Source organism: Lactuca virosa, chromosome 8 (assembly GCF_052849685.1).
Source record: "Lactuca virosa cultivar CGN04683 chromosome 8, Lactuca_virosa_CGN04683_v6, whole genome shotgun sequence".
NCBI classification, from domain to species: Eukaryota; Viridiplantae; Streptophyta; class Magnoliopsida; order Asterales; family Asteraceae; genus Lactuca; species Lactuca virosa.
The window spans coordinates 108785902-108810270 of NC_136433.1; the positions used below are offsets into that span (position 1 = coordinate 108785902).

At 34.5% G+C, this 24369-nt stretch overlaps 3 protein-coding genes across 3 annotated transcripts; 2 read left to right on the top strand and 1 right to left on the bottom strand.

Annotated features, from left to right (window-relative positions):
* The first annotated feature begins 793 nt into the window (after positions 1–793).
* On the top strand, positions 794–3926 carry LOC145129814 (IQ domain-containing protein IQM1-like). The gene is made up of 7 exons (XM_079064627.1): positions 794–1197; positions 1520–2023; positions 2161–2341; positions 2440–2616; positions 2707–2937; positions 3029–3130; positions 3216–3926. Exons 2-7 carry the CDS (start codon positions 1536–1538, stop codon positions 3675–3677), a joined length of 1641 nt encoding a protein of 546 aa, XP_078920753.1. The 5' UTR covers positions 794–1197; positions 1520–1535; the 3' UTR covers positions 3678–3926.
* A 4355-nt stretch (positions 3927–8281) lies between these two features.
* LOC145129404 (casein kinase 1-like protein 2) lies at positions 8282–12363 on the top strand. Its single transcript, XM_079064099.1, has 14 exons — positions 8282–8485; positions 8635–8675; positions 9294–9363; positions 9442–9590; positions 9659–9754; positions 9844–9914; positions 10007–10068; positions 10146–10209; positions 10303–10387; positions 10472–10598; positions 10695–10777; positions 10864–10912; positions 11580–11695; positions 11950–12363. Exons 1-14 carry the CDS (start codon positions 8410–8412, stop codon positions 12157–12159), a joined length of 1299 nt encoding a protein of 432 aa, XP_078920225.1. The 5' UTR covers positions 8282–8409; the 3' UTR covers positions 12160–12363.
* A 6909-nt stretch (positions 12364–19272) lies between these two features.
* LOC145129181 (eukaryotic initiation factor 4A-15-like) lies at positions 19273–21990 on the bottom strand. Its single transcript, XM_079063906.1, has 5 exons — positions 21832–21990; positions 20918–20987; positions 20703–20809; positions 20185–20615; positions 19273–20099 (listed from the first exon to the last, which is right to left on the bottom strand). Exons 2-5 carry the CDS (start codon positions 20983–20985, stop codon positions 19464–19466), a joined length of 1242 nt encoding a protein of 413 aa, XP_078920032.1. The 5' UTR covers positions 20986–20987; positions 21832–21990; the 3' UTR covers positions 19273–19463.
* Positions 21991–24369: the final 2379 nt, after the last annotated feature.

A 24369-nucleotide genomic window follows, 5' to 3' on the forward strand; every position in this document is an offset into this window, starting at 1 on the left:
GTCAAAAAAAAAGTACAATGTACAGTTTTTTTAACGGGACTTCAACTTTAAAAAAATACACCACCTGATACTTTAAAAAAATGACACCACTTGATACGAGATACGCTGAGCTAGTATCAACAACCGAGTACAATGTACATATAGTGTACATATATACAGTTGAAAATTTAATTTAGCATTATCTATTCCCATTAATGATCTCGTACACCTTCAATACAAGGTAAGATAAAACAAGATATTTATTAAAAAACTGTAATTTTATAATCGTTAATTTTACATCATAAGACGTGGAATACCTATTAAAAATCGAAAATAATCAATTATGAAAAGTCAAAATTGGAAAATCTTGACTCGCCAAATGCATTTGTCCTCATGCTTGCAACAGTTCGCTACTCCCCTGTTTCCGCCATTGACGAGGAACCTCAAGCTTTCAACATCATTCCTAACTTCACAACTAAAATCAACAGAGAATTTTATAAAATCAAATCAAAATTTATTTCAATTATTAATTTTCATAATCAGCCATCGTTTGTTCGTCTAGAATCTCCAATAAATGAACGTATTGGTTTTATATTAATTCATGTGTTTTCCATTCTTTAGGCTTTTCAAATAAATTTTCATGTTAATTATTTTATTCATTTTATCCAATTAAAAAAAACAGTAACCACAATAATACGTAAATATTCACCCAGTGTCCCCCACATAAATTTGATAGTTTTTGATCTTTCATGGAACCCCATAAATGGCTTGCTTTCTTTGACCATTCTTTCTGTCTGCTCCCATCTTTCAAGAATTATATATATACATAGGGATATACGTATGTATATCTCCATCTTCAAATCCATACACAGATAGAGAGCCAAAAGAGGCAAACTTTCTACAATATCTAAAGTGCATTCCAAATTCTAAAGCGTTGAATCAACAAAAACGTGCACCTAGGTTTGAATTTTGATTCACATAACTCAGAATCAAATCAAACTACTTATAAAAAAAAATTCTTTGGTCAATCTTTTGCACAATTTAAAAAATTCAAAGACGTGTATTATATAATTTCCACAAGGGGTTTCGTATAAATAGGCAAGGGCGAGGGTTGTCATTCTCATCATCAATTCATCAGTCATACAAGCAGCAAACAAGACCTTCAACTCTATTTTCTTTATTCAAGAACAAAAGAAGCATAGCCAGTGTTTACAAAAGGTGAGTGTTTTTAGTTTTAATTTCTGGGTTTGATTCATTTTCGCTAATAATTTAGTGGGTGTTCTTCGTTTTTCAATTGGCTCCCATGATTTGCTGAAAAAGTTGTATCTTTTTGAAAGCAGATGTGTGTTTGTTTGTGTTTGTTTTTTGTTCTTTATTCTTATGCCACTTGGGCTGTGTTATCTTCTTCAGCGAATTTGGGTTGATTTGTTCAATTATTACTAGTATATAGACGAAAAAAAGTTTGTCTTTGTGTTCAATTATTTGACATCTTTCTGTTCTTGACATCAATTTAAAAACTAATTATGTTACAATCTTGCAGGTGATCTCTAACTGTTATGGGTTTATCCTTGTCACTGTTATCATCAGCTTGGGAAGTAATCTTGAGACATGGTTTCTTAGATCTACCTTACGATCTTGATAACCTCGAAAACCGATTACGAACCAATAGTTTCAAAAAACCCGAATCAGAATCCGAATCCGAACGAATCTCAAAAACCTCTAGTGATTCACAAGATTCAAGTCCTAGAAGTAAAAGAAGGAACTCAATCAGTTTAAAGAGCTGTGAACCATTAAAGATCATGCTTGAAACAACCCTTTCATTCAAGAACTTGGTTCATGACATTAGAAAACCCGAACCAGAGAACCCGAATCATGAAACGGGCCATTTGGGATCCACAAACCTCCTCCCTGAACCTGCTGTGTTCTTTTCGCCAAGGCCAGTTAGTGAACTTAACGATGCAGCTACTAGAGTTCAGAAAGTATACAAGAGTTATCGAACTCGAAGAAACCTAGCCGATGGTGCTGTTGTCGCTGAGGAACTATGGTTAGTTTTCTAGACTTCTACTTGTCCAAAATGTAGATTTGACTTTTGAAATTGCGAAGGTCAAACTGTTCGTGTTTAGTTAGTTTTTTTTTTTTTTTTTTTTTGAAACATATGATGATGATGTGTTGCAATTGCAGGTGGAAAGCTTTGGATTTTGCTGCTTTAGATAGAAGCTCGGTTTCTTTTTTCAACGTCGAGAAACACGAAACCGCAGTTTCACGGTGGGCCCGGGCTCGCACCAGGGCTGCTAAAGTCGGAAAGGGTCTGTCAAAGAACGAAAAGGCTCAAAAACTCGCCTTGCAACATTGGCTCGAAGCTGTAAGCATCCAAACACCCAGTCAACTTTTCCTTTGTTGGATTTTTATCAAAAGTTTTAAAGATTTGCTCATAATCAATCGATCTTCTTCGACTTGCAGATTGACCCACGCCATCGTTATGGCCACAACTTGCACATTTACTACGATCTCTGGTTCGAAAGTGAAAGCTGCCAACCTTTCTTCTACTGGTTGGACGTCGGAGATGGTAAAGAAGTAAACCTCGAGAAGTGTCCGAGGGCTCATCTACAGCGTCAATGCATCAAATACTTGGGACCTGTAAGTGATCTCATTCCAAGTTCCACGATCAATTTGTGTCGAAAACATGTAAATTTTCCATTTGTTAATTAACAATCTTTTTTTCAACAGAACGAAAGGGAAGCATACGAAGTGATTGTTGAAGGCGGGAAGCTTGTTTTCCGGAAAACTGGTTTACTTTTGGAAACCATCGAGGGTTCCAAATGGATCTTTGTCCTAAGCACCTCAAGAAACTTGTACGTTGGTCAGAAGAAGAAGGGCCTTTTCCAGCATTCCAGTTTTCTAGCAGGTGGCGCCACCACAGCTGCCGGACGATTAGTCGCACATGGCGGTGTTCTCGAGGTACAACTCGTTAATGCATGTTTTCACTCAAAGATTCGGGATTTAATGATTTATGTTTGTAAAACTCAATTATTTCCGGTTGATTTTTCAGGCTATTTGGCCATACAGTGGTCACTATCTCCCAACTGAAGAAAATTTCAGGGAATTCATTAGCTTCTTGGAGGAAAACCATGTTGATCTCACGGATGTAAAGGTATATTTACATATCCAATTTGTATGCATTAAATACTTGTACATTTTGTGCAACATTTGGATTCTGATTACAACTTTTAATGCAGAGATGTTCGGTTGACGACGATGACGTCAGCATCGGCTTTTCATTTAAGGTAGATGAACCCAAAACCGAACCTGAACCTGAACCCGAATCAAAACCTACACCACTTGTTATTCCGCATCAAGAACCCATTGACATTCTTCGTACACCTACCAATGTTGAGCGTACAAGTGCACCAAGCATGGATGTCAAGGCTAGCCCGATGCATTATAATTTGGCTAATCGTCTGTCATGCAAGTGGTCATCTGGAATCGGGCCCCGTATCGGTTGCCTTCGGGATTATCCAGCTGAGCTACAATCTCGAGCCCTAGAACAAGTTAACTTATCTCCTAGGGTTGTTCCCGGGAACTTTGCAAATTATGGCCCAATCCCGTCTCCAAGGCCGAGCCCAAAGGTTCGACTCTCACCACGGCTTTCGTACATGGGACTCCCGAGTCCTAGGACTCCCATAGCTGCCACTAGCTAAGTTAATCGAGTGGAGAATTTATAACTTGGAAAAAGAAATAAAAGTTTGGGTCCTATATAAATAGAGATAGGACACACAACCATAACCTTGACTATCCATTTATTATTTTTTTCTTTACTCTAATTGACCTCCACTATTGTTGCATATGGTTTTTGGTAGTTGGGTTTTTGTTAGCCACATTATTTCATCTCTTTGTAAAGAAATCTGATAAATTCCTAATGAATAAACGATGGTTTATTTTTTATTCAAGTTACTGTACCACAGTTTTATGTTCGAGATGTATGTAGTAAATGATATACAATAGTAGACCTAGCATAACACAGTATGATCTTGAGATATTTGATAGGGGTTAACACCGCATAAAAATCTTTCTGAAACATAAGAAAATAGACATTTTTTATATTAGATATATTTTGAATATAAGAGACAACATAGAAATGTGGATCCCGTTTTTAGAAGTAACTAATGAATTAAGGTTATTGACCAACAAATTATTAATGACATCCACAATGTATTGAATTTCAAAGGGTTGCATAGATTGTCACATCATTTTTCTATATTCCATACAACTCAATTAATTTTTTCCTACAATACATTAAACTCTATAAAGTTCAATGAAAAGTTACAAAAGCTAATTTATAGTATGTATTTAAGATTAGAAAACTTTATTTTTTTCCCATTGAAGAGTTTAATGGTCATTGAACTCCAAATACATTGAATATTAATATGACATCTCACGATGGTAGAGTTCCATCCATTGAATAACAACTAGACTTGTCACATCATTCAACCCTGACATTGAACTCATTATTGTAGATGCTCTAAGTTTCATCTTATTTGGTAACCGATATCCTTTTGTACAATTTATGTCTTGAAGGCAAAAATATATTTCCGGTTACAAGGATGACATAGCATGTTATATGACATTTTGATCCGTATATTTTTGCGAAATGACGTCAATGTGTCTTTTCCTATTAATTATATTTTTTATGCTTATTTTCATTACTATTATTATTTATAAAAATTATAAAGATTTCAAGACATTCAAGTTTTTATTGATCTTTGGGACTTTAAAAACAACTACCACCTCGCACCATTAATTTTTAAGTTTTTTATATTAATGAAATATTGAAGTTTAAAAGCAATTTCACATTTATCTATGTGTAACTGTGTTTGTTAAAAAAAAGCGGTATCGAATTCAATAAGAAAAACAGTAAATATAAATAAGTACATGAAGCCAACCCAAAAAAAATGAAAATTGAACAGGGGGAATGAGACAGAATCGGAAAACTGAAACCCAACCGAAAAAAACAAACTCTAAAGTCTGAACTAAAGAAAACAAACACATAGACCGCAAGTACGAACTGATTTAGACCAGACAAAAACTAAAAAAGGTCGTCAATGACCGGACCAAAATTTCCAAAAACTATTTTAGCAAAGACCCAAAAAATATCTTACCAATTCGGTACCCATTTTTAGGGGTGAGCGCGGTGCAGTTCGGTGCGGTTATTAGCCAAAACCTCACCACTAACCGCAAATGCGGTTAATCCATTTTCAAAACCGCTTGGTACGGTTATTTTTGCGGTGCGGTTAGGCGGTTATTTTTGCGGTGCAGTTTTGTTTTTTCTGTGTTGCGGTTATTAACCACATGGATTTGGTGTGGTTTTTAACCACAGTTTGGAGCTCAAACGGCTTTAAGAGTTCAAACATATTACTTGTAATAATAAAAAAAATCATAAAGTATAAGACAATTAACTTAAATCACAAACAACTAATATCTTAAAAACGTCAAATCAATAGTAATTAACAATAAATATCTTAAATTGTCTAATTTCACCATTTTTCAAAATTAAACATCACAAAAAACCAACACTTTTGTCTTCTAGTATTTTATCAATCTTTCATCCATGAAACTTGTCTTATTTTTAATATTTAATATACTAATAATTAATAAAAAAAAATTGTATATAATATATGCGGTGCGGTGCGGTTTTTTTGCGGTTTTTTGAAAACTAATAACCGCACCGCACCGCAAATTTGCGGTTTTTGAAAAACAGAAAACCTCACCATCGGTTTTTATTGCGGTTGCGGTTAATCGGTTGCGGTTTATACGGTTTTTGCGGTTAATTTTAGTTGCGGTGCGGTTTTTGCTCACCCCTACCCATTTTATATTTACTTTTATAATCAATATATTGAATTTGAGTATTTGAATAAGACTTAAAAGAAAACCAAGTTTTTGGGAAGAGACCCGATGGGCGGACAAATCCCAAGTAACAACTAACAAGTTGAGTCCGGGTTCGTCTAGTACTTTAGTCTAGAGTGTAGTCCACATAAAGGAGGTAAAAGGATCAGTAACTTCCATCCTTGGGTTGAGAGATTGCTTTTGTAAGACCAGAGGAGGTGGTGTCATTTTTGTCATATCTTTTTTACCGTCACGTAGGCGCTACGTCATCTTTGTCACGCTATATAAAACTTTTGCCTTTTAGTAGGGGTGGTTTGTAGAGTTTGAAAATTAAAAAGTAACACATGATTGGTTGGTGGGTGTAGGGGTGAGCATTTGGACCGGACTGGTTACGGAGAATATTGTGGACCTAGGACCGGACCGAATAACTCATGTCCGGGTCCAGGTCCGGGTTCTCCGGTTCTTGGACCCGTTTGGACCGGTAACAATTTAACACAAACATACATATATTGTAATCTAAATCTAACATGTTTACCAACTAACATATACATCAAGTTTACCAACAAAAGTTAACAATCTTAAGTTCTTAACACAAACATACAAAAGTAATTACCGTAACACCAAAAATCATAGTTTAAACTTTAAAATTAATCCAACTAACAAACGTCATAATCTAATCTTCCATTTGCCTCCTAACTTTGATATCCTGATATCCTGAAAAGCTGAAATATTTCAACTTTGATATTCTAATTTTGATTAATTGTAACTCATTGAATATTATATCAAAAACAATGAAATTATAGTCTAAAATCATCTACAAACTCTAAATTATACGTTGAAAAAAACTGAATGTCAATCCGACTAAAAACGAATGAAATATGATTGTTTAAACAATTTTACAGAATACACAATTTTAATTTATTGCTGAAAAGCTGAAATATTTCAGCTTTATATCCCAACTTTGATTGATTTTAACTCATTGAATATAACACCAAAAACAATAAAATTATAATCTAAAATCATCTACAAACTCTAAATTACACTTTGAAAAAAAAAAACGCATATCAATCTAACTTAAAACGAATGAGATATGCTTGTTTAAAAATTTTAATTTTTTTTTATAAATAAGCCAGTCCAACCGGTTTTAACCCGGAACCGGCCGAACCGGACCGGTAAAAAAACCGGACCGGACCACCCTCAAATCCTAGAACCGAGAACCGGCCTGGTGGTCCAAAAAAACGGTCCGGTCCGGTCCACATGTCCAAATGCTCACCCCTAGGTGTGTGAACTTGGTAGATATATGCGAGTAAGATTGCCAAGCAGCCTCTGCTGAGGTCGCAGCGCAGTGTGTGCCGAAGCCACATCAGATGTGTCGAGCTCCCTTCCGCGCCACTCCTGCGGCCTAAAAGATCTCTAACTTTAATAATATACAATAATTTAATTTTGACATATCTTATATTAGTTATAATATTTCTCTACGTGTTCGAGCTCAATATGTTTGTCTGTCTAATCGTTGGTCATCATTATAAATCACTAATAACAATATAACATATATAAGCTGTATATATAATCTCAATATAGTATTGTTAAAACATGTTTAACAGTAATATTAATAATGAAATATTTAAATAAAGTTATGTTAGTTTGGAGTTGGACGGTGAGCACGAAGAGGACATAAAGGTTTTATAATTCTTTTATTTGTTGTTTAGTGTCAACTTACATGTTTTAAAAAATATTAATACATAATAGCATATGATTGTTAAGAAATATTTAACTGCGAATCTAACGTCAGTATTAAATATGCGTCATATCAAATATCGAGTCTATTTTAAGATTAGAATAAGGTAAACTGAAATTGTTATTTGAAGAATATCAAAATAGCATATAAGATTGTTTTCCGCGTTCCACGATTCCACTTTATAAACGAGTTTGTGTATTCTGTTGAATTTCATAAAAAACTAACTAATTGAATATGACTATAAATAATATAAATCTATTACTAAAATTAAAAATAATATAAATGAAGGTCACCAGAGCATACAAAAAGTCTTGAAAAAACTACCAACCTTATAGACTTCAAAGTAACCCAATCTCTTTTATGGCAACGATTACGCCAAATTTTGGATAAAATAAGTAGATTTGTTTTAATTTTGGGGGAAAAGGAAAACACAAATAAGTCACTGTATACAAAATCGATTGATAGATTTATTTAATAATATTTTAACTATGTATATTAATTTTATACGTTAGTAATTTATATATGTAAACTGTATCGTTTGTGAGTTGACTGATGACACCGGCCTTTAAATACAAACCTATCCAGTTAAAGAAAAGGATGACCACTTTCGGCTCGTTCAATTGTAACGCGTGTGAGACCGTTTCAATATATAGACAACATATATATAACTTTTAGAGAGAGAAACTTGAGAGAGAAAGCATCACTCTCTCCCTACCCTCTCTCCTCACCTTCTTCCTTTTCTTCAACCTAATTCACTCCTAATACGATACCTCCTAATTCATTTTTTTCAATCTTCAAAACCCTAGATCTTGATGGAGCCTCGTGTCGGTAATAAATTTCGTCTAGGTCGAAAGATTGGCAGTGGATCCTTCGGAGAGATCTATTTAGGTATGTTAATCGTTGCTTTCTCAATTTCGTACGAATTGTTTTAAAGGCCCAAAATATTTGGCGTCATTGATTTAGTCGGTTTAATCTCTGTTTTGGTTGATTTTCAATTCTTCAGGTGAAATTTTGATTTGTCTTGTTTTCGTTTACAGGTACTAACGTTCAGACGAATGAAGAAGTTGCAATTAAGCTTGTGAGTATTGTTATCGTCGTTATAATCTTAGGTTTTTGTAGACGGAAGGCTATTACTTGTTAATTTGTTTGTTGGAACTAGAATTTAGAATGTTGTTATTTCTAGGGTTATTGAAATGAATGAGCTAATCGTTATGTTAGGAATTCGGATGTTTAAGTTTTTTCAGCTTAAAATAGTGATGAATGTGTTTCATACAGTGTAAATTGTTCGTAATTGAAATTATCCTAAAATTATGTTTGATGTTTCGAAATGTCATCCAATTGTTAGGTGAGAATTCAGTGGTTCTAGTAGTGTGTTGCCAGAAATGTTAGTTCTAAAGTATTGCAGATTAGGAATCCCAAGCCAGATTATAGTCATAATGTAGGATTGTATGTCTTTTTAGATACTAAAACGTAGAACGCGTGTCTAAGTTTACAAATGAGGGGATGATTTCATACAAATGTCATTCAATGCTTATTAAACAGGATAAAGTTTTTCTATTTCAGGGCAATGAGGCATCCAACGTTTAATGCATGCATTACTCATTGGATGCTGATTTACATCATCACTTTCTTTTAGTTTTAAGAAAAATGAAATCTGTTTCCATAGTTTTGAAGTTTTACTTGTAATGGTTCTCAGGAAAATGTCAAGACAAAGCATCCTCAGCTGCTGTATGAGTCCAAGTTATACAGAATTCTGCAGGGAGGAAGTAAGGACATGCTTTAATATGTTTTACATATATAACTTTTTGTTAACCTTTTTTAACTTTTTCATTACACTATTGCAGCTGGTGTTCCAAATGTGAGATGGTTTGGTGTTGAGGGAGACTACAATGTTCTTGTAATGGATTTGCTAGGACCCAGTCTTGAGGATTTATTCAATTTCTGTAGCAGGAAACTTTCCCTAAAAACAGTCCTCATGCTTGCAGATCAAATGGTATATTCATTTACTTATCAATTTACCTTTTTAAAATTTTTAATAGCTAATCATGATACTTATTTCAGATCAACCGGATTGAGTTTGTTCATTCTAAATCATTTCTACATCGAGATATCAAGCCAGACAACTTTCTTATGGGGTTGGGACGTCGTGCAAATCAAGTACAATATATTTTTGTCATTCATTTTTTTTCCTTGCAATTTTGGAGTATTTGTTAGGGTTAACCTCGTAATTTTCTTTTTACTACTAGGTCTACATCATTGACTTTGGTCTGGTCAAGAAATACAGAGACACCACAACTCATCAACACATTCCATACAGGTGAAATTCTTAACCACTCAGTTATGTTTTTTTTTATGTATGCAAGTGATTTTAATGCATGCTTTATACTTTTAACTTATCTTATTTTGTAGAGAGAACAAAAACTTAACTGGGACTGCTAGATATGCAAGCATGAATACACATCTTGGGATTGGTATGTTTTGCTATATATGTATAAAAAGATAAACTATCATTCAATGAATATTGATTTGTGTTTATTTTTGTTTATAGAACAAAGTAGAAGGGATGATTTAGAATCTCTCGGTTACGTTCTCATGTATTTCTTAAGAGGAAGGTAAATAATTTTTTTTTTTTACTTTCATTCTGTTTCTCAAATCACTTATTCTTCATCGGTCAAATAATGTTTGTTATATTACATTATTACCAGCCTTCCATGGCAAGGGCTAAAAGCAGGAAACAAGAAACAGAAGTATGAAAAAATCAGCGAAAAGAAAGTTTCTACATCAATCGAGGTTTTGTTTTATTTTATTTTTGTTTTTTAAATAAATAATATCTCGCCCTTTTACATGTAGTAAAGTTTTTTCCATTTCTGTCAGGCCTTATGCCGTGGCTACCCGACAGAATTTGCATCATACTTCCATTACTGTCGTTCTCTACGTTTTGAAGATAAACCTGATTACGCTTATCTCAAAAGAATATTCCGTGACCTCTTTATTCGTGAAGGTTTGTGTTGTACATTTTTACACTTATACCCCTCTACCCAATAAAATCATTGAACTTGTACCATACATATGATTTTGTTGTTTCATATCTTTATAGGGTTTCAGTTTGATTACGTTTTTGATTGGACGATTTTGAAGTATCAACAATCTCAAATTGCAGCTCCTCCTACCCGTGGTCTTGTAAGTAGCTTTTTACATGTATATCTTTTATTCACTTGGTGTTAAAATTGCTTATAAAGTTAAAACCTGATTGTTGTCTTTGTTAGGGTTTGGGTGCTGGACCAAGCTCTGGGACACCCCCTGTTATTCCAAATGGTAATTTTCTGCATTTTTTTAGTATTCAACTTCTTTGATTTGTTTTTGTATTTTGTTATTGAGTAAGATACAAAAATGGTCCCTGAGTTTAGCTGATTTCCAGTTTTTTGCTGTACTTTTGGTTTTATACTTGTTTTTTATAATGTTTTGGTCCCTGTTCCAAGTGAAATGATAGGGGGCTTGATTTTAATAATGTTAAAAATATAAAATAAAAAAGTTTGGATAAAGTGTGCTTGGAACATTGAACATGGACCAAAAGCGATTAAATACTTCAAAATAAGGACCTGCATTGTCAGAGTACTTCAAACTAAGGACCAAAACTGCAGGAGAACTGTTTGGGACCAAAATCTTTAAAGAACAGCTAAACTCGGGGACCATTTTTTGTAACCTATTTAGTAAATTACATTTTTGGTCCTTGAGTATAATTGAGTTTTTCAATTTTGGTCCTTATTTGAGGTTTTGTAATGTTTTTGGACCAAAATAGCTAAAATCAGATATGCTTGAGGACCAAATATAGTCATTTTATTTGGAAGAGGGACTAACAACGTTACAAGAACCTCACATAAGGACAAAAATTGCAAGAGAATTTTTTGGGGCTAAACTTTAATTAAAAAAAATCAGCTATACTCAGGGACTAAAAATGTAATTTAAAATAAATGTTTTGTAGGCGAGGAAAGTTCTCGCCGTAGAAATCCTGCACAAGCGACAAACTCAGGGAACTTACCGAAGGAGAAGGAGAAGAGTCCAATTGGTAATGATGCAGCCATCAGCACAGATGCCATGGTGAGTATTTATTGTTTATACCATTTTTGGTCCCCATGTGTTTTTTACATTGGTTATAATTAAATAAGAGAAAATTACAAATATGGTCCCTATGGTATAATTGCCTTTTCAGTTTTGGTAGTTGCATTTTTACCAACTAGAGACCAAAATTGCAAATGAGAACCCATTGCAACTAAAAATGTAATTAATAACAGGATATTGTTTTTTTGTTTATTAAATGAAAACCTAATATGAGAGTTGTTGCAACTGTTAAGATGTCAAGCGCGGGATTTGGTGGGCGGGGAGTGGCGAGTGGGTCAATGAGGCGGGGTAACGATGTGGACCCCACGGCCACGGGTGGTCGTTCGAGACAGCAGCGGGGGTCACCACCAGGTGGTTCCTCAACAACAGGCGGGAAGAAGTATGAAACAACTCTTAAGGGAATGGAGAGTTTACATTTTGATGATGAGGAAAGGGTAAAATGATATTGGATATGACAAGTGGAGTTGGGTTTGTTGTAAATTGTAAACTTAATATTATATGTCATATCTTTCCATAAAAGAAAGGTGGAACCAACTCATGATCGTTTTTGGTGAGTGCCTTTCCTGCCCTAATCTTCTCTTCTCTTATAGAAGAAGTATTTCTTATAGTTGTTGCTGATATATATGGTAATTTGACTGAACTGTAAATCTCTAGTTTTTTTTTTTTTTTTTTTTAATATAACTCATCTATTTGACTTTTTTCATTTCATATGTAGAAAGTTTTACTTTTACATCATGAGTTGCTTTTTTCATTTCATACCATATGTAGAAAAATTATACTCTCCTCTTCTCCTTCAAATTTTAGTTGAGCTCAGTTGTGTCGAAAAACCATTATGCCATTGTATCCGGGAAAACAAACGTCTTGTAGAATTTTTGTTGAGGATAATGTGTATGACATTCAGCTTGCTTTTGTTTTCTTGTGCTCTTTTTGTATGCATGTACACTATATTTTCCTACATGCTTACAAAAGATTGTCGGATACTAGACATACCATATGCATATATAGTAATCAGGGGTGAATTTACCTTAATACAAAGGGTGTCCATGTACACCCCTAAATTTGAAATTTTATTTACAAGATATATCATAAATTTTAGAGGACACCCAATGGAAAAATAAAATGGACACCCTTTGGATGTAATATGGATGTAATAACACAGAAGAGATAATAATAAATTGAATGTTTACATTTTGACAATCGTAATTGATTCTGAATTATTAATGCTTACAAAAAAATCAGAAGCATAAATTTAGGTGTTAAACAAACAAAATATTTTTCAAAAATATAATATAAAATCTTTCAAATATAATATTTTTGTTAGAAAATTAATGAAGGAAAACTAAAAACCTAAAAAACAAATTACGATTTTTCTGGATCCGCCGCCAAATTCTTCGTCTTCTCAACACTGAATTCCCGTCGGCCGCAAACAATTATTTAGTCTCGCCGACGAGCACATTTGTGGCCCTTTGCGACCTCCGGCGACCGCAATCTGCCTTGAACCGTTGTTGGACTCTTGTTTCAACGTTCTTGACTTCTGGTTCTGCATCTCTGATTTATCAATTGCTACATCCGTTCGCATTTCTTACCATCTCCGTCTTCGGTTGAAACTTGAAAGGGCTTCTCTTGCACTTGATTTATTTTTTAGGTAAAATTGTTTCTCTTTTTTTAGAATTCTGGTATATTGAATTTAGCTATGAAGTGTATGAAAAGTCAAAGTCTATAAAACTAGAAAAGTCATACTCTACACCTACAATTACTTCTGTGATGATATATGTCAGGCAATAGAGACTAGAGTCTTGGAAGTTGGTATAATAAATAATAAATAATTACTCTATTAGAACCTAATTTACCTTTCGTGATTCTATTTTGATTTACATACAAATTATTTTGACGATTTATTTCTATTATAGTCATATAAATTTCATTTTGTTTCATATATAATTTATTTTTTATTTTATATATAATATGTTTTGATGATTTATTTAGGCATAATGCTAAAGTTTTTTAAAAGAAAGGTGAGACAAGCTCCTTATCTCATGATCATGATAATCCACGACCAAACGATGAACGAACACCTTCTTCAAAGTGTACGAGAGTTGATTTAAATACACTTCCCGCGGACCCCGGAGAAAGGCCAAGTATGGAAGTGTATCATGTAAATCAACGAGATGAGATTAGAAGAGCCTACTTGCAAAAAAGACCTTATCAACCTCGTGCTCATTCTTTCCAACAAAGAGAGATTGGAGGTAAACCTCGTGCTCATTCAAGATAACGTATTCTTCAATTTGTGAAGTACTTGAAGACATTAAAGTTAATGGTTACTGTCAAGATCATAGAGGGGAAGCACGTCGTCTCTTGAGGTCATTAAAAACGTTTGATTTTATTTTTTGCCTACACTTCATGGTTGATATCTTAGGGGTCACAAATGATTTGAACATAACGTTGCAAAAAAAAGACCAAAATATTGTAAATGTGATGCATCAAGTGAGATCCTCTAAGGCCAGACTCATACAAATGAGAAATGAAGGATGAGAACTACTTAACCACTTGGGTTGTGGTAACTTGGTAAGACATGTGGAAGATATGTTGGATAACCTATTGACCCATGTTCAAATCCTGGCACCACTCAGCCCTTGTGGCCATGGAGGTTCGCCTGCAGTGACTCCAGGGCATGAGGCAAAGCCTCATGTTTGCAGCGGGGAATTAGTCGGTGCGCGAAAGCTGGCCCGGAAACCCTCGTTAGGGAAGTTCCATTTCCAAAAAAAAAGGACGGGAACTACTTTCAAATGATGTTACTTTGTTCTGCGAAAAATGTGAAATTGATATTTTGAATATTGAAGATCCATATTACAATGGAACAAGTCGTCGCAAAGGTTCACAGGTTAGAAACTATAAAGTTGTTTATTTTTTCAAGTTTCTAAATTAATCATTAACACATTTTTCTATTTAATTCATAGATTAACTACTTACACCACTATAAGATTGATGTATTTGTTGCGGCCATAGATATGCAATCTCAAGAGCTTAACAATCGATTTAATGAAGTAAACACATCATTACTTGTTTCTATGACTTCTTTGTGTCCAAGTAAGTCTTTTCAAGCGTTTAATGTGGATGAACTACTCAAGATGGCTATGTTTTATTCTAACGAGTTCCCAGAACGTGACATTGGAGCACTTAGAGCAAGTCTTCAAAATTATATTGTGGGTGTACATGGAGATGCAATGTTTAATAACTTGAAGGGAATTGGAAACTTGACAAAGATGATGGTTGAAACAAACAAGCATACAATATATCCAATGGTATATCTTCTACTAAAATTAGCATTGATATTGCCTGTTGCAACATCCACGGTGGAACGTGCATTTTCTGCGATGAAGTTGATAAAGAACGATTTGCGTAATAAGATGAGTGATCAATTTATGAATGATTGTCTAGTGTCATATATTGAGAAAGATGTGTTAGATGGTATTAGCAACGATGTACTTATAGATTTTTTTAAAAATATGTCAACGCGTCGTGAACAATTGTAAGACATTTGTGAGTATTTTTTAAATTTATTTTGATCTTTCTTATTAAAGTTAATAATATATTTGGCTAAGATGATATTATTAACAAATCGACCCGTCAACCAAATTTTTTGACCCATTTATTTTATCATTTCGTTTAAGTGGGACACATGTGAGTTTGAATCCTAGATTCGCCACTGATAGTAATATAGTATATACCCGTCAATATGCTTTATGTTGGCACATTGCATCAAAACTATCGTAAATCTCATCTAAAAGGTGAAAAAAACTGAAAATCTAGCCGATATGATGAAAGTCGGCATGAAATTGCACTTAGATAGCATAACGTATGACCGGTTACCCATTTCAAACCCCCTTAAAGATTACGGTTGTATTTTTAATAGAAATTGGAGTATGTTAATTGTCACACTATTTACCCATTTTAAACCCCCATTCGATTGTTCTCGTTCTTTTCCCCAATACAAATCATGGTTAATATTTATGTTACGAGAAATTAAGATAAAGTAACAATGAATCTTCTTATGAGATTGTAGGAAAATTCAAAAGCTTTAAGAAGAATGTGTTGCCCATGGCTGATCCCATAAAAAGTAAACGAAGGGTGCATAACCCATAAACATGAACCTAGTTTCTCGAATCTAGACCGTAATATGTTATTGTTTGTGAGCAGTTATGGCTCGTTGCTAAGGCCTTGTGGAATATTCCACTCATCACGGAGCATTCTATGGTGTACGTGGCAACGACCATGAACCATGAACACCACTAAGGTGGGTTGTGATCGGTCATGGTCGTGGTGATTTGTGGTATAGAGCTCGAACCACAACAACCAATGGGAGATGGAGGCTTTGTTTATCTCGTTGACTAGCTGTTGAACGGCTAAAATTTGATTATTATTATTTAAATTTTTTTAATACATTTTCACCTATAAATACAACTCCATACAACCTTAAGTTTGACACCATTGTTCTTTTTCTCTATTTACATAAACATATTTACCATGGATCAAAATCAAAATATCCCACCAATTAATTGAAACCACAATCCCAATAATCATTTTGAGTTAAATACAACTCCACGTCAATACTTAAATATGGAATCATTTCAATGTGGTTTTATGAACTTGCTCCAAAGTGGTTTAGCCTATCCACAAACTCAACTTTTTTAACAATCATACCAAACTTTCACACCCTATCAACAGTCTCATCCAAAACACTTTCAATCCGCTTTCGTATATCAACAACCTTTCCAAACACAAGTACACAACCACAACTTTCACCACGACAACCTTCACAACAACATTTTTCACAAGCAAATTCTCCGAATTTCGTAGCCGAAAAACACAACTAGAACAACCCCGACCAAGAAGGAAGAAATGAAAAAAAAAAAAAAAAACTGCTAAAACCACTCAACACGAAAGGGTGGTGTGGACAAAGGAGGAAGAAGTGAAGTTAGCACAAACGTGGGTTTCGGCTTCCCAAGACCTGTTAATTGGAGATGCTCAAACGTCTAGTTATTTTTGAGAAAAAGTTTGAATCGTTTTCTATGATTTAATAGGAAATGAAAGTCGAAATCTCGAGCAAATTACTTCGAAGTGGTGCAATTTGAGGTTGAAGTTTACCAAATTCGACAAAATTTTCTACAATCTCACCAACTTACACAAAATCGAGTCAAGCGATTTGATGTGTTTAGCACAGATATGGAACAATATGAAAAAAAAACAACAACCCGCAAAGTTTTTCTCTATCCAACATTGGCTAAAGTTGAATGATGCTTCAAAATGGAAACGTATGCAAGAAGCGGCTTCTCCCGGCTTGAAGCGTTCGAGAACTGCCGCTGGTGAAAGTACACGTTCACAACAATCTTACGGTTGGACACACATCGACATCAATGATGAGGCGATGGATGTTAAAGATGAACAACCTCTACGTCGACCGTTAGAAAGAAACAAAGTAAAGAAAACGACTTCGGTTCGAGTTCAAAAAATTCGGGTTCTAGCATAATAGATCATTTTGGAGAAAAATTCATCTATATGTCCAATTACAAGAAACTGTGGTTGTGTGATGGGTCGTGTAACAAAAAACCGTAGACACGCAAACGTCATTAAAGTGTAATGCCGATTTTGAGGTTTTGAAAATGAAATCTGACGACTACACAGACGAAGATTTAGTGATATTTCTTGCGGTGAAAGATCCAATATTAGAATAGGGATTTTTTTTTCAATGTTTGGATTTCTTTTTAATTTTCGCCTTTTTTTATTTTGGTTATTTTAATTATTTTTTCAATTTTAATGAATGAAAAAATAATTTTAAAAAATAATATAGCATTTTTATTATATTTTTTATTCAAATTTTTAATAAAAAAAGTTGTGATTATTAAATGACAGTGACATTACATCCATCATATTTACAGTTAGTAGTAAATACTCCACAAGACCTAACCAAAAAAATAATTACCGCCACAAAAAATAATTTAAGTAGTTATTATATTTAAAATTATTAAGAGACATGATTATTATGTCAAAATCAAGATAAATATTAGTTATGTTAAAGAAAGAGATTACAAATGTTAGAATTTGGGTTTCGGATATCAATAGTTTATTTAGATAATTTCAACGATTGTGTATAATAAATATTTTTCAAAATCTATGATTCGATCCTTTTGCATAGGGTATCACGAAATCTGATTTGGGATAATCCAATAACAAATCGATTTGGAATACGAGCCTATTCCAAGTTCCGAAACACATAATTGCCTTGCAATGCTTCCTTGGGTGAACATGGGCTACGTTTGGTCGGTTTTGGGGTAAAACTGAACCCAACCCGCATATTTCGATTTTTGGGTTTTAGAGCCCAATTCGGATTCTCAGTTTCTAGGGTCGTTTTTTGGTTCAACCCATGGGTTCACGGGTTTTGAGTTTAAACCCATTTTTCTAAAAATATAAATAAACTAAAAAATCAATTTAATTTTTTTTAAGTCATCCCTCATTTAAAACAACCAAAAACACCGAAGTCAATCACATGGTTCAAAGAAATATTAAAACTACCAAGTTTTGAAGCTCATAACCAAAACATGAAAATCAAAGTAACATAGAAATAGTTCGTTACAACCAAAAGTTAGGTTGGCTCGTGTCGGGTTCAAAACAGTTTCAAAACCGTAGGGTTAGGTCAGTTTCAATGGGTCGGTTTTGACAAGGCAAACAAACCCAACCCGAAAAAATCGGTTTTCAAAATTTTAAACTCAAACCCGACAGTTTGGGTTCGGTTTCGGTTTTATCAGTTTTTGTCGGTTTTTGGGTTTTTGTTTTCGGTTTTGCTCACCCCTAGCTTTTTCCATGGACAAATTGCAGAGAGAATAAGCATTTATCGTACTATATCTTCTGCAAAGTTCTAATACTTTATATATAACATAGAAGTTGACGCTTTTAAGAGTGAAAACAACGCCCTCGTAATGGACGCAAAGTTTAGGAACCCCGCTAGAGACGTTGCCCTCAAACCCCATGTTTCTGGGTCCTCTTAAGTTATAAATATATAACTAAAAGGTACTCGACTTGTCTAAAATATAATCCTAACTGCACTAAAATCATCAACAAATAAGTTAATTTCAGTTAGATTTCTGGATTTCATTTAGAACAAGCCTACTAGAAACTTACACCCCGTTCCCGAGTTCAACTTAACGAGAGAAAAGAAAGGAAATGAATGGATATGAAAAGAAAATAAAAGAAATTTATGTTCCAGTAAGAAAAGAAGTGAAGTGAAATGGAAGGATTACTTACCCTCTTAATTTTTCTTCCGATTTGGAAGGATTTTGAAAAAAAAAAACAAAATGATTAATTTTTCTTCCACTTATCAGAACACAATAAAATTTTGTTTTCCTTTCTTTTCTATTATTCTCTCGGCTATTAAATGATAGTTTTAATTCCTCTAAATTGATTTATATCAAACTTATTCAATTAGTTAATATTATAATTCACACAATCATAACAAACAATTATAAAATAGTCCATTAAAAAGAGAAAAAATTGGATCAAAATTGCAAGCATACCAAAAGTTGGAATTTAAACAAATAAACTAATCCATACAGTTCCGGGAAACTAAAACTTGAGAATACAAACATATTGTAGTTCCAAAGCCAAAATCTTTCAATAACTTAAAAAAAAAAAAAAAAAACAAACAAACACCAACAAAATCCAAGTCCCGAGACACAAAAACCAACCAAAATCCTCAAATCAAATCAGCAACATTTGACGGCAGCTCCTCCACGACAACATTATAAAACTTCTGAATATCCGCAAGCATCTTCTCATCCTCCAAAGTCACAAAATTAATGGCCACACCTTTTCTCCCAAACCTTCCACTTCGACCAATCCTATGAAGATAATTCTCGGGCTGTGTTGGAAGATCATAATTAATAACCAAAGACACCTGTTGCACATCAATCCCACGTGCCAACAAATCAGTAGTAATCAAAACACGAGAAGACCCCGAACGAAACTCCCGCATGATTATATCCCTCGTGTTCTGGTCCATGTCACCGTGTGTGGCTGACACCGTGTGATCACGGCTCCTCATCTTATCGGTCAACCAGTCAACCTTCCTCCTCGTGTTCACAAAAATCACACTCTGAGTGATTGCTAACGTCTCATACAGATCACATAATGTCTCCAGCTTCCAATCTTCTTTCTCAACATTCACATAAAACTGTTTGATTCCTTCCAAAGTCAACTCGTCACGTTTGACCAGAATCCTCACCGGTTTGTTCATGAACTTTCTCGTGATTTCCAGAGCCTCTGGCGGCATGGTGGCGGAGAACACCCCCACCTGAACCTTTGAGGGCAACAGCTGGAAAATATCGTATATCTGAACAAATTTTATTTAAAAAAAAAAATATTATTAGTAAAGAAATGTGTAGAAGTATGTTAACCATATTATATTGGATTGTTACCTGATCTTTAAAACCTCGTGAAAGCATTTCATCAGCTTCATCAAGAACAAACATTTTGATGTAATCAGCACGAAGGGATTGCCTGCGGAGCATGTCAAACACGCGTCCAGGTGTCCCAACAACCACGTGGACCCCGGCTGAAAGGATGCGTTGGTCTTCACGGACACTGGTCCCACCAACACACGCGTGGACCTTGACACCTAAGTAATCACCGAGGGCCCGCATCACTTTCTCAATTTGTTGTGCAAGTTCACGTGTTGGGGCTAAAACCAAAGCTTGGCATTCGACTACATTGTAGTCAAGTTGTTGGAGGATTCCAGAGCAGAAAGTGGCTGTTTTTCCAGTTCCAGATTGGGCTTGTTGAATTACATCCAAGCCCTTGGTGAAGGGGACGATTCCCCTTTGTTGGATGGCCGATGGTTTTTCAAAACCTGAAATTTTCAAAGGGCAAATTGGTAATTTACACAACAGTGAATTGGTGATTTAACAATATGTGGTTGTGCAATTAGATGTAATACCGTATGCGTATATGCCTCTCAGGAGATTTTCTTGGAGACCCATGGCATCGAAACTGTCATAGACTTCATCATATGATGTAAAGAAGTCTTGTCCATCAGCTGAAAGCCTACATTATCGATTAAAACATTTATATTGCTAACTTTTTAGCTTTAAATATTGAATAAAATGAATCACTTGAATAATAAGCAGCTACTAAGATTAAAATGAATCTTACAACTCGCTCATCTTGGAGTCAAATTGTCGTGCATCGAATTGGGATCCTTCTGGTGCTATGCCCGCCATGACTGCAAAGATTAACCATAACTGTTATCATTACAGAATACGTATTATCGATGGTATTAGTTTTGGTACATAAATCACTTGTATTTTTGAATTGTTGAAGGGTATATAGTAGGTATTTAGGTGATGATGAAGCACTTTTGTGGAGTCATAGAGTGCTAAAGTAGTAAACAATTTGTAACTCAAAGATATGAGCATGTGTTCTTATAGTCATATACATAAAAAGGCACAAAAATGGCTTGAAATGTTACCAATAGCCTGAAAAAGGGAACATGACTTCTGTAGTTAAGAAAACCACCACACATGCATCAATGCATCATATATACACAAAACAAAACTGAGACACATACATATGAATCGTGAAAGCTTAAAATAAACAATAAAGAAATAGCCTTTTAGCAACTCAATTGGCCCTTCTGGGGGGGCTACTAATAACTTGCAGAACTAAACTCCCTTTATTTTTCCAAGCAATCACGGTATGTACACAAACAGTCACAATTGTTTCCTCCGTATTCGAAAAAATGAGATGCGATACTCGGGATAAAAAATCAATGTTCTTGGCGTTGATGCAGCAATATTGATCTAACTCAAACCCAACTTGAAGTGATTCACTATACAGTCGCCTAACATAACATCTTAATCACTACCAAAAGAAGACTAGAAACAGAACGCATAATTTGTGAACTCAAAAGAAAAATATATATATAACTTCATCGTTCAAGAAGTGAAAATAGAAACCAAAACACGAACATCGATTTACTTACACAAGCAAAAGAACGGGGGGAAAAGGGAACGAATCGAATAACAAAAAAGAAACAATGAAAAAAATGTAAATAGATGTAATAATACCTGGTTGTGTTGAAGAGATTGAGGGAGAGAGTAGAAGCTTTTGATTAGGGTTTTCTCAAACTCCTCGGATCGACGCCGTGGAGTTGAGGAATATGTGTGCGTTATTTGTGAGATAAAGTGGCGAGATGGAGATCGAAATCCAAACTTACCCTATTTTCCTTTTTTCTTGTTTGACGATTTTGCCCTTTGTGTACATAATAATTTCTCCTTCGCAGATATTTAAAGGTTAATTAGACAAAACTGAAAGATTGGTTATGTGGTATTCAAAAAAATTTGGATAAAAAGGTTTTCACTTGCATAAAATGTTATTTTTCGTGTTTTTAGTCCCTAAACAACTTCAAAATACTATTTTATCCTTTTCATTTTTTATTCTATTTTTTAAATTTATATTAATACATTTTCAATTTAAAAATAATAAAAAAAAGAATTAAGCTACCCCACCCTTTTCTCTCTCTCTCTCTCTCATCTGCAGCTCAAAAATCTCTCACAAACACATACATACATTGGAGAGAAAAAACCCAAAAGTCACCACTTCTGCATCGAGGAATTCACCATTTCAACATCTCGATTCACCATTTCCTCTGTATTTTTCTGTTCATCTCGCAGGTAAAACAATTAGAATCGCGTCATCGTACATGACTCTTCTAACGAGAATAAACTTGATCTTACGAGCCAGGTCTTGCGATTTAAACTGCGCAGTAGATTCTTTTGAGCCAAAATTCGTTTCTATGAGTTCTTGATGTGATATAACTATTCGTTTTTAATCATCCGTTCTGTCACACCCCCGAACCAGACGGCGGAAACGTCCGGGAGTTTGGTGACTTCATCTTGTAATATCATCACAGTGTATATAATTGAATCAAAGACAACATCATCATCACACATGAAAAATAACAACCATCATAGTTTACATCAGTGTGTTGGTTTACAAATTACATTCCAAATGTCAAATGTATGATGATAACAAAAATACACAAAAATCTATGTGTTCTTGATGACCAACATGCTTAACGATTCCCTGAAAATACAAGTTATTTTGAAAAACGTCAACATATATAATGTTGGTGAGTTCATAAGCATGTTTGTATGAAAAGTTTTGTATCATTTGTAAACACCAGAAAATCCGATATTTTCCGTAAAATTGGTTTGAGAGTTTTGTTTCAAATCTTGTATTAAAGCATGTGTGTTCATGTTTTTGAAAACGTATAAAGAGAGAGTTCCAGAAAATCATATATTTTCTGTAATAAGTAAATGGTTGTGTCTAATTTATTTCCCAGAAAATTCGATATTTTCTGCTTGTAAAAGAGTTGTAGTCTTAAAACCATAAGACCCGAGTGTTGTAGGAATGAATAGTTCGTACATGTATCGAAAGTATAGTATGTGTATTCATAAACTTATTATGTTTGTTAATCTCTATGTGATTCGTTATAACTAGGCTTGATGTGATTGATATGTCTGTCGTGACGTTTTTCAAGCATCGCTTGTTTAAGGTAAGACAATTGTCACCCTAGACTGGCCTAGTCTACCTGTAGCGAACAGCTCAGGTGTGGGGTTGTCAACCCCGTATAGATCTATACACAAACTCTCGCTCTCCCTCCAGGAGACTCTGGTTATAACTACATGACTTAAGGTTGTACACTAGGAGGTACGGATAAAGGCGTGTCTCACAAGAACCTTAACTAAGTTTACGCGAACAGTGTATCACATTATTTACCGCTTTAAAATAATGTTTCGAGTACGCATTTGATTACAAAACATTGGTGATGAAAATACCATTTGTTTTTATCAAAATGTCAAGTATTGCTTGTTATTAGCCCGATTAATATAAAATGTGTCGTGAGACCCAATAAGAAAATCAATGGATCTATAAGGCCCAATAAACAAGTAATGATGATAACAAACCCAATAATCATGTTATGGGTGTGGCAAGCCCAATTCGAGTAAAAATGTCGTAAAGAGCCCATTTATTATGAAAATGATCGTTTTAGTCCGATTTGTGCTAAAAATGACATAAACGGCCCATTTTTCTTAGAAATGACCTTTTTGGCCCAAGAAATCGAATTTTTACAATAAAGGCCCACTTTTGTTTAAAATTTTATAAATTGGCCCACTAAAGCCAAAAATTTACAATAAAGGCCCATTTTCATTTCAAATGACATTTTAAGCCCATTAAAACCGAAAGTTTGTAAATAAGGCCCATTTTGATAAAAATGACGTTTTAAGTCCATTAAGGCCAAAATTCCTCTGATAAAGATAACACCAGAGCACTACAGAGGGCTCACTTCAGGGTTTGAAAAGCAGCTTCTTGTTTGTCAGTCCAGTTGAAGGGTACGCCCTTCTGGGTTAGAGTGGTGAGGGGCTTGGCACTCTTGGAGAAATTCTGAATGAACCTTCTATAGTAACCAGCAAGACCCAAGAATTGTCTGATCTCCGTTGGCGTTTTCGGAATCGCCGAGCCTTCAATAGTTTTGATCTTGGAAGGATCCACATGAATTCCTTCCTCACTTACTACATGACCCAAGAAATTCACACTGCGAA